At 32.0% G+C, this 11,611-nt stretch overlaps 1 protein-coding gene across 1 annotated transcript; it reads left to right on the top strand.

Annotated features, from left to right (window-relative positions):
• Positions 1–1,568: 1,568 nt before the first annotated feature.
• LOC140441445 (uncharacterized) lies at positions 1,569–9,111 on the top strand. The gene is made up of 2 exons (XM_072532176.1): positions 1,569–1,803; positions 8,870–9,111. Exons 1-2 carry the CDS (start codon positions 1,618–1,620, stop codon positions 9,047–9,049), a joined length of 366 nt encoding a protein of 121 aa, XP_072388277.1. The 5' UTR covers positions 1,569–1,617; the 3' UTR covers positions 9,050–9,111.
• Positions 9,112–11,611: the final 2,500 nt, after the last annotated feature.

Raw genomic sequence — 11,611 nt, 5'->3', positions numbered from 1 at the left:
TAATCTCCAATATCTCCAATTTTTTTCAGATTTTTCGTATGTGCGCCATCTTCACAAATTCGAAAAAATGTTTTTTTTTAGGTTTTGTCCATTTTATAGACTTCAAAATAGATCAAATCAAAGTTTTTTTTATAGGTTGTATATATATATATATATATATATATATATATATATATATATATATATATATATATATATTCTAAATTAAGCCTTTAGGATATTCAAAAATTGGGCAAAACACCTTTAAATTCCCCAAAAAAACATGTTTTTCACGGTTTTAAGGGTTTTGGCGGAGTTAATAATATTTTTTGGTATCGACACAACCTAAATAAATTTTCTTATATTTTTATTTTATTTAATTAAAAAATAAGACCCAGCGCAACTTGTCTATTTTTATAGACCCGTAGGTTAATAATGCCTCCCAAAAATACATTTGTTAAAGGGCTATTAAATTAGTTTTGAAGATGGTTTCAAGTCCAATTTTTTTATATTATACGCCTCTGATCAAAAGCTATATCTCTGATTTTTTTCAGATTTTTCTAAATTAAGCCTTTAGGATATTCAAAAATTGGGCAAAACACCTTTAAATTCCCCAAAAAAACATGTTTTTCACGGTTTTAAGGGTTTTGGCGGAGTTAATAATATTTTTTGGTATCGACACAACCTAAATAAATTTTCTTATATTTTTATTTTATTTAATTAAAAAATAAGACCCAGCGCAACTTGTCTATTTTTATAGACCCGTAGGTTAATAATGCCTCCCAAAAATACATTTGTTAAAGGGCTATTAAATTAGTTTTGAAGATGGTTTCAAGTCCAATTTTTTTATATTATACGCCTCTGATCAAAAGCTATATCTCTGATTTTTTTCAGATTTTTTGTGCGCCATCTTAAAAAACGCGAAAAACTGTTTCTAGGGCTTTTTGGTGATTTTGGATGGTGAAATGATTGTGAAAAGTAATAGTTTTAAGTACCTAGGATATGTATTACAGAGTAATGGGGAAATAGATGGAGGTACATGCAGTTGAATTAGGTTTGAATGTTTGAAGTGGAAAGAAGCGAGAGATGTATTGTGAAATGAGAATACTTAGATGGATGAGTGAGTTACAAAAAAGAATCAAATTAAGTATAATGATATTAGGGGAAGTCTAGACGATTTGATTATGTTCAACGTCGAGAGGTTAATCACCCAATACAAAGAATTGCTGGTCTGTGGTTTCCTGGAAGGAGTTGAAGACGAAGACCAAAGAAGACCTGGAGGAGACCCTTAGGCAGTACACGTCGGTAAAGGGGATTGATATCGGTATGACTTAAGATAAAACTTACGAAGAAATGTAATTAGGGAAGAGAATTGTGATGATTGTTTTTTTCTACGATTTTCGATGATTTTTTTATTTCATACAATTTTTAAACAAGTATATTTTCTAGAATCAAATTTACAGAATCAATAACATTAAAAAGAACTCTTGAAACCTCATTAAAAAGATTAGCCAGAATTGTCTCTTATCGTTGTTATCTCAAATTAATTCTACAATTTTATCTACCTGTGCAAGTGCTATAAATAATCCGAAACGATTTCACATTGTATTACACGTTACAGAAAACCTAGAGTAAAAAATGAGGCAAATAATCACTCTTTCAATTTTGTGCGTACTTGCAGTCCATTTTGCAAGTTCCGTCAGTCTTCAAAAGGGTACACTTGATATTATAGAAGGCAATTGCACTCATCCAAATCCAAAACAGGCCGTATTGAAAGATTATGTCCACAAGACGAGCATTCCTTTTGTCAAAAGAGACGAAACAGTAAGTACCATACGATATAGTAAATACTCTATAAGACGATTGTTTATTATTACATTTTACTGTTGTGTTTTCTTCTTCATTTTTCTAGAACCTATATTTTTTAGAAGTTAAACATTTCGAATAAATATTTTTTTTATTTTTTGTTCATTTTTTCCGGTTTTTTGGCAATTCTTCCATCGGTTGATAACTTTTTCCTTTCTCTCGCCCTATAACTATGATTTGGTCTACCTATTTTTCCTCGCTGATCTCTTCCTTATTTTGCTATACCTTCTAGGACCATACCAATTTAGTTTCCTGTTTAATTTTTGATAAAATTAATTCATCCTATTTTCTTATTTTTCTTAATTATTGTATATCTACTGCGTTTAGTGTGTTATCCATTATTTTCATTAATATTTAAAGATACGCTAGACAAGGTTATGTTCTATCCCATCTATTATTTAATCTATATTAAGTGAAAATTAAAAAAAAACCTTACATGACCCACAGGAGAGTATAACAGTCAAGGAGAAAATCGTCGACAATATCCGATATGCCCACTACACCGTAATGATCGCTAACAACGAAGAATTTATCGATTAACCGGCATCTTATAGAGCAGGTGAAAAAATTCAGATCTCTTGACTGTCTAGCCGAATCTTAGCTGTCTGTTAAGATAGCTTTACATCTAGGCAATGAAAGTCTCAGGCTACGCAAGTCCGTCTTGAGTGGCATATCTCTTGCCTAGTCTGATATGTTTACATCAGAGCTATTTTGTGCAATTTTGGGATACCACTTTCACTGTTGCCAACAGAAGAAATATGTAAAACATTAACTTCAGATATTTCACTTAGAAATTTCAGTCCATCATGAAATAATAAAATAACATTTACACTTACACAATAAGGTTAAGTTTTATTCTAAACTATAAATTTTGTTATATTGGCAACATGAATTTTGACGATGAATTGTATCAAAATAGCATGAAAAATATAACACGTTCTAATTTTCCGTCTAGCACATACCTATATTGCTTGAAAATATCCCGTGGGCATGCGTATTTGCATAATCTGCCATGTATAGCAGTGAGTCGTATAATTCCAATGTGCGCTAACTCCACGCGCAACATATTTTCAGTAAAAGCAAAAAAGTGTATCTATTATTTCCGAGTACCTGTCTAAATGAATTGTAACTATTCCATTAGGGAATGTAATTCTAATTTCTTTATAACCCTGATTTACGTAATTTGATTATTAAAAAAAAAGATAAACATTGATTTATATATAAAAAATGGATATAGCGGGTTTTGAAACTAACCAGTGGCGTTAGCGGATTTTGGATATAACTACAGGTGAATTTATTGGTTTTTGTAACGAATTATTTTTTTGCTCCTATATAGGTTGTCTAAATGAAAAAGTCAGTTACTGAGACTAATATTTATATTTAAATCACAAAATTAAGGCATACAAAACTATATTAAAACAAAAAAAAATTTAAACAAATTGTTCATTTTCTACTACTCTTTCACAAACAATATCCTCATTTTCATTCTCCTCCTTACTTGTTGCTGTTCCATTAAGGTAGGCCTGTTCAGTATTGTAGTAATAGTTTAAGTCGGATAGTTCACGCCAATTCTCTCCGTAATGCTTCTGTAGTAATTTGCAGACATCATTAACTTTTTCTTTTTTCAAGTTAGTTCCCACAGGTAAGTTAATAGGTGATAAGATAGATACAGATTTACCCTTTTTGGCAACCAGTTTTTTATCATTTCTTTCACTCCTGTAATTTTCCTCTCCTTGTACGGCAACATTCGTTTTCCTTTTATATAAAAAAAATCTTTTTGAAATATTGAAACCAAAATGCCAACTTCCTGGAGGTTTAAATACAGCATTTACTGCGTTTTTCCAGTCTAAAACTGGTACTTCCTGTGGGAGATGGAATGTTTGTCCATGCTGACTTAAAATTTTCACATATTCCTCTGGCTTCATGGTGACTTCTTTTCTTCGAATGTCTTTTTCTATTTTAGTAAACACTCTGTCTGCTGGAATTAAAGAGTGACCGACTACCGGAAATATAATCTCAATTTATTTTAATTGAACTGATGAAAATGAATACATCAACTTGCAAAACATACCAATCAAAATTGTGTTTTTGTTTTGGCAGTCTGCAAATAACCTCAATATTATTACGTGTTCTGGTATGTTTATGGTCTTCAAAGTATGGTAAACTGCACTTACGATTTCATTTGACCCTCTGGGTCTCTCTGTTTCATACCAATAGTAACACAAAACATTTTCAGTACTCAGCTTACTTTTAGAATTGCCAATGACAATAGTGAAGTTATAAAAGTTACATATATTGCCTACTAAAATATACACTCTGGTCAGGAAGTTTTGGTAGGCAATGATTTTTCTGGCAGTCAAAAGAAAGTGACATTATTTTACTGTCTTCATCTTTGAGTTGGTTATAAAACGCTTTAGCTTTTAAGTTATGTACTCGTTTAGTTACCATTAGAGACTGCTTTTCTTCGTATGTTTTAGCCACGTTTACATAATGTTCTCCAGTAATTCGGTACAGCGGCAGCGTACATCAGTTCGAGGGCTTCCAAAACCAATATTGTAATTAATGTTCAATTCCTTCCTGAAAAATGATTGCTTCACTTTATTTTGAGATCAGGGCTCAAATACACTCGTCCATCCGATTTTCCTCTACAATAATGTGCTTCGCTGCATTCAAACGACTGAATAAAATTGTGAATAGCGATACGCTTTTCTTCGTTTTTCTGAGATCGGTGATCTCCACCTCTGGTTTCTTTTGCTAATCCACCTGACGATTGGTGTGACCGTTGCAATACTCCAGTAATTATGTCCTTGTTGATACGTAAAATTGACATAAAAGCTGATTTGCATACACGCAAATTTTTTCCATCAGTTTTGTTATAAAGGAAATATTTTGTACTCATTGTTCTGGAACTTCGACTTTCATCTTTAGGTCGATGTCTTTGAATATTTTTTGTCACACAGTTCTTTAAAATGAAATTATCTTGGTATATTTTATTACGTTTTGTGTAAAAATGCTTGTGTATATTCATGATATCGGTCATTATCAAAGAACCGCACTTTAAGCTTTTTGTATTATGTTTGCATTTCGGTAAAACGGGCAAATCAACAGGTGCATATCTGAAAAAAATAAAGATACTTACTCATAATACATGACGGAATTATGTTAGAATGTACTCCACTGTTAATAACATTAATCCAAAAAGAAAAACATGGATTTAAACGTAGCTCATCTTACAAGTGTATAATAAATAAATAATTGTAAATCATAGAGAATTAATGTTACCCTAATGTTCTTCTTATGAATTGTCAACAAAACGGACATGCTGTATCACTTTACTAATACTACCTAAAGCCAGTAAAAAACAGAACTTTAACTCTCCTTTTTTCGTTCAATTTGTTCTTTTTCCATAAATCCGGCTGACTTTTTCTTTTCCTTCCTTTATTAGGACATGCTTTTGCAATTTGTTTAATTAGTTCTTCCATTATTTTAATTAATAAATGCAAATTACCGACAGCAATATTCACACAGTTTTGGACTGTACCGTCAAATTGAAATCTTCAGAATAGAGTGTTGTGCTTGGTCGAAACGGATGTAACGGGATTTGGAAGTAAGTACGAAAGAAGTTGGCGGGTTTTGGAACAAATTCGTAAGTTTGTTGTCAAATTTAGTCGGGAGCTGGCGGTTTTAGGCACAAAAAGAACATAATGACATCTAAAAAATTGCACAGACTATCTAAAAGCAAAGATAGTTCAAAATGTGTAAAAAGTGGAGTTAGCGGATATTGGAATTAAACGACTCAGCTCTTACATAGCATGAAAATTGCATAATGTAAGGTCGACTTTATGTCTGTAACGTTATGTATAGAAAATTGAATATATGCAACACAAAATTACGAAAATATGCGCATATATAATGCATTACTTTTACTAAAAGTTAGCAGCTATTTTTTCTAAATATGCCTAAATAGGCAAATGCATATTGAAAATACTCAAAAATAAAACAAAATATTAAATATAAACATTTATGTTTAATGTATTTTTATTTTTCACATAAAAACACATGAAATGACACAAAAACAGATATTATAATTAAGAATCTAAAACATTATAGTATGAATTTGTAATTAAATATTTTTCAAAATTTTCTACTAAAAACTTTTACCTTTAGTGTTGCCTCGTTAGGAATATTGACGTACAATATTTTTGCAAAAATTGCCTAAAATGTTTATTTTGTAATTTTTTAATGGAATGTTGGCTGCTAACAGAGTTTACACAGGTCTTGATTAAACAAACATTTTTCTTGTTTTGATTCATCTTGAACATTTTGAAGAGATATATGAATCGACTACTGAACGGCTCCTAATGCAATCTTTTTTAACTTTAACTTAGTCTTAGTACTTATTCTCACAGAAAACCTGTCAAAGAGAAAATGTTCGAGCTCCACAAATAAATCAATTTTCATATGAGGATCTAAAGAACAAAAGCAGAATTGTGTACAATTTTTGTTATTCCTCGTTTAAGAAGTGACATGTGAAAATGAATGTAATTTACGATTTTGAAACAGGCATTGCAAAATACTTTGTCTCCACTTAACTTTAACTCGGAAAAACACTTTATCCAAGCTATTCACTTCAAAAACACTACACATGATACTGCCGGAAATTTTTTGCCGGAAACTGACAAAATAATTAGACCATCAAAAGCAGGTAGTTACCTACGACTTGATACGCTAATAAAATAATATTTTTTATGGAAAACGCATAATTATTAAATTCAGGTAGCACTGGGAAAGTCCAGATAGATAATAAGCGATAAATAATGAGCTCGTTCATATCCAAGTTATAAAATTTCAACTAAGAGAAGGCAATTTAAAACTTTTATTTAAGTTATTTTGCTTAATTAAGGCATGTAATCGTAGACATTGCAAATAAGTACACTGAGAATACTGGAAAGCTTTGAAATGTGGATATTTCGCCGCATACAAGATTCCATGGATGGACCAAGTCATAAATAAAAAAGATCAAATGGCCAATTTGTATGAATTGAAAACTTTTAGGAATAGTAAAAAACCGTAAAACAAGTTCTTAGTCATAAGAGATATTACTTCATAAAGCTAATAGAAAAAATTGAGTGCAGACGTGGTTCTGGTAGACGAGATATGACTTGGTTATAAACATCTAAGATTGAACTAGCCTTAATTCCAGTCATCGTAAACTTTCTTTAGAAAAAGACACCTGGAGAAGAGGGTGACTTTATTTTTCTGAGTTTTCGATATTATTATGGTCTTGATTTTCTTAATGTTTATTTGAATTTTCACATTTTCTGTTTCTTCTACAGTCATAACGGATACGATTATGCTGCCACTAGTATTTCTCTTCGCTAAATAATTTTTTGATCGACTTTTCGTCCATCTAGATCTAGAACTTTTCGTTCCAGTATCTTTTGAAACTCTATTTTTGGTATCGCATATAGATTTATGAGGCCTTTTCATTTATTTTGGTGGCTTTATCTGCATTCTTAAATTATCATCCTCGATTCTGCTTCTTCTTATTTCATTGATGATGCAAAATGAACAATGATGCAATGTATAATGATAGATAGCCATTTAGTTTATTTTTTCTCCAACATAAACTCTCCTCATCACTGCTGCTACAGCCCCAAAATAGGACTTTGACCTTATCGGCACATCAATAAAACGTTGTTTGTCTAGTTTGTTGATTAACTAGTATAAGATCTAGTCTATTATGTGCATTTGATTGGGGACAATTCAAATTTTTTTTTCTAATTCCATTTGATACATACAGTGATAACTTTCATGCGACCCTATATAGGGTTTTAACTCGGCGTCTTCCACTTATATATTCAAACGTTAGTTTATGATAAACATTCGAAAAAACATCTCAAGATTTTCAAAGAAAAAACACTTAGTGGCTCTTGAAATAGAATAAACGTTTAATGCTTGTTTTATTGCGTTTATCGAGGATTTGGATTTGTTTATCTTTGGATTAACATCGGCGTTAGAAACGCCCGCTGAGTGGAACACTCTTAGCCCTTGGGCAATTTTTGCGACTGAAATTACGATGATGTGTGAGAAATATTATTCATTATCGAAGCTTTGCAAGCTGGTATTCTGGAACTCTTGGAGAAATATAGAAAAATGTCGAGGGCTTGGAGCTCTAGTATCAACAATTTCCAGTTCAGTCCATTAAACGTGAAGTCAAAATTTCTGTCTTCGTTCACCCACCAGAGATGTGAGTGGAAACAAGTTTTCTGGTTTTTTATTGCTGAGAAACCTACCATGGTTTAGTTAATAGTGGAAAATAGTGGTTCTTCTACTCAAAGAACCACGCATCTGTCCCGATTCTGAGCAATGCTACCTCGTTCAGTTTGTGTGCCTCAAACACTGATCATTGTTTAATGTCATACAATCTCAATCATACTCTTAGGGACTTATTGATAATAGGGGAGACTGTTGGTTTGGAGAAGTTCCATTTTTTTGAATAATTCATTTCTTGGTTAAGTATCTCTTCTATTGGGTTTTTCCGCTCCTTATATTTAGTTGCAGCGAATGCCTAGCGGCCTGCGGTAAGATATTGGATGGTTTGTTGAGCATGATAATGATATTGGCCTTTGAGGATCTTTGATGATATGTTTCAGAAAACTTGTAATTGGAATAGCCTGATCCTAAATAGCGAATAGGAAACCCTCTGTTTGTAGAAAAATATATTTCCAGTCGGCATATTGACTAATTTAATTTTGGTTGATATGTGGCTCATGCAAATGTTTCCCTATCCGGATACACATTTTTTCTTTCTTAAAAAGATGGTTTATGCGTAATTAGTTTAAGCGGTGTTGTAACACCGCTTAAACCACCATCTTCGCAAATGGCGTATAAGTCCTCTTCCTCCTAGATATCACAGTAATATTGTTTTTTCTACTGTACCACCAGGATGACCTTTGTGGGAAGGAATTTATTTTCATTATTCTTATTATTTACAGTTTCATCAATTGTTTTTTCTTTTCAGGTTGAATGGCGCGGTGATCAAAAAATTTACTGCGTAACAGCCATCAGTATTAAGAGCGCCGAAAAAGGTTCAACTGCTTGGATCTCCGATGGTGGAGTGAACCACACCTATATCTCAATCGAACTGGAATCTGGTAGAGGTCATGGCTTAGAATACAACGTTACTATTTACGCTAAATAATGTTATTGAGATGTTTAAAATAGTTTGTGTGATGTAAAATAATAAACGAAATAAAACAATAATTTGTTTTTTAAATAACTTTCGATTGAAAGTTCAATAAAAAAAAGTGGACAAAATTTTCACCTATCACTGAGCTAGTCGTAAAAAACGTCAAGTTGCAGAACTGGTGGTTGTATCTAATTCGAGGACGCTGAATCCATTAATGTTAACCGTTTTTCAAAGTTTGCTCCAGTAATATTCAGTTAAAATATTATGCAATTTTTTTTTAATTTGTCATATTTGTAATCCAATTGCCCTGATTATTTAACATTACCATCATCGTCTTATACAGTCCAACAAATGTTACAGAAAACATAATTTAGCTTTTTGCCGCTGTACTGTATCGCATTTAGTTCTCCTGTTTTCTTCTTCCTTTCATATTATTAGGCCTTTTTCGCTCTTGAAAAGCAAGTCCTAGATTCTTAAAACTTGGTAAGTATATTCTTCTTGATGTGAGGAAGTGTACTTGATCTGAGTACTGAATACGGGATAAACATAAACAGAAGATATTCTTCCTTTTGGTATGATTGTACCTTTTCTTTTTTTTTTAACATAACATCTATAGTCTTGTAATTTGGTACTTAATTTCTTCTTAGTGTAGGCAAAAAGTGTACTTGTTGGAGTTGGCCCCAACAAGTCTGTTTCTTCGTATAATCATTTTATGTTTTTTCTTTATCTCGAAATAAAATTCATAGAGTCTGGAGACAGTACAATGGTCCTCTTAATTTAGGGAAGAACTGTATTGAATATGGGAAAAGAATTAAATGGATGGTCCATTGGGTGGGATACGCCTATTCCGCAATATGAAGACTTAAAATTTGATGCTTGCAATGTTGCCAGATTTGCCTTTTTTTATATCATTAGTCACTTTGGTATTTTAAATACAACACTTTGTTAACAGTAATATTATTGGAATTCTCACTTCAATACGAGTTCAACCATATGTAACACCATAGCCTTTTAAATAATTATCACTTTTTGAATAACCTAAACCATACTCTTTTGTAGCCTTTAAGTATTTTAATATCCGTTTTACATGCTTCGAATGCATTTCTGAATGATACTAAATCTAATGAAACTAATCTCAATTGGGGTAGCAACCTCTTTCGAATCCTCCATATTGAACCTTTTAACAACTGTTCAATATAGGATTTTTGATCTAGAGTTATAACACCATTCTCTTTATTACGAGGTTCTTTCATACCTAAACAATTCTCAATTTCTCCTAAATCTATAATTTTGAAACAGTAATTTAATTTCAACTTTAAATTATCTGATTCATTTGAACCATTAGAAAAAATAAAAAAAATCATCAACACAAACAGAGATGATGGTTTTTAGACTATTTTTCATTTTTGTGTATAGACATGGTTCATAATCAGACTACTTATAACTATCTAGATAGTTATAAGAATCTATCTAAAGCTAATCTATCTACTAGGTAGATTAATTAAGAAATTCGATTTTTTCATACAAGACCGAGCTGACTGTTTTAAACCATATATGGCTTTCTTGAGCCTTAACACTTTGTTATTTTCGATTTCTAAACCTTCAGGTACTGTCATAAAAACATTTTCTTTTAGATCACCGTTTTAAAAATGAAAAATGAAAAACATCCAAATTCAAATTTGCTGACAAAGCAAATAAAAGTCTTAATGTATGTAGAATGCCTTATGGTGGAGAAAAGGTTTTATTATAATTAACTCCAAACTTTTGGGTGTTACCATTTGCTACCAATCTGGCACGATATTTCACTTTACCTGAAACCACTTACACATCACTATACAACCATCTTCAGGAACATCAACCACTTCTCATGCTGCATTATCCTCGAAAGATTGTAGTTCTTCTATCATAGCCACTAACCGTAGGTTACTATCTGGTCTCGACATGGCATCCTCGACACTAACTGGATCATTGTCACTATCCGAACACAAATAACTCACAAATTTATCAGGGATTCTGGTTGATCTCCTGATTCCATCTGGCAAATTTGGTAAGTCACATAGGTAATCGAGGTCATTGTCTTCAGCAATTTCATCAATCGATGTGTTCTCTTCATCGTGACGATTTTGATCCTGACATGATTTATGGTTATCTACCACTGAATCTGATAATCCTCACAACTTTTCACCAACTGTGATTGAACCATCAACTGATTTTTCATTTATTACTATATCCCTACTTCTAACAATATCTTTTATTTCGGGATCATATAATCTGTAACCTTTAATTGTGTCACTGTAACCAACAAGGAGAGTTTTCTTTGATTTTTTGTCCCATTTATACCTTTTTCTTTAGGTAGGCATCATTACCTCAGATTCTTAGATCACTAACTTCATGTTTTTTGTTGGTCCAAATTTCTATCGGAGTTTTAGTCACACCAGTTACAATTGAATGGTTTCCCAAGTAGACAGCAGTGTTCACTGCTTCAGTCCAAAAAATAATTTCTATACCAGAGTCAAACAAAAGACACCTAGCTTTCTCCACTAATGATCTGTTTAATCTTTCTACAGCGCCATT

Source organism: Diabrotica undecimpunctata, chromosome 5, assembly GCF_040954645.1.
Source record: "Diabrotica undecimpunctata isolate CICGRU chromosome 5, icDiaUnde3, whole genome shotgun sequence".
Taxonomy (NCBI): domain Eukaryota; kingdom Metazoa; phylum Arthropoda; class Insecta; order Coleoptera; family Chrysomelidae; genus Diabrotica; species Diabrotica undecimpunctata.
Note: the sequence above shows the minus strand (reverse complement) of the source record. Positions and strands in the feature narration are given on the sequence as shown.

Bases quoted from the DNA above. Each gene is read 5' to 3' on its own strand.
- LOC140441445 (XM_072532176.1), top strand. From the start codon at position 1,618: ATGAGGCAAATAATCACTCTTTCAATTTTGTGCGTACTTGCAGTCCAT. The intron at 1,804-8,869 runs GTAAGTACCATA...TTTTCTTTTCAG, and splicing joins TTGTCAAAAGAGACGAAACA to GTTGAATGGCGCGGTGATCA.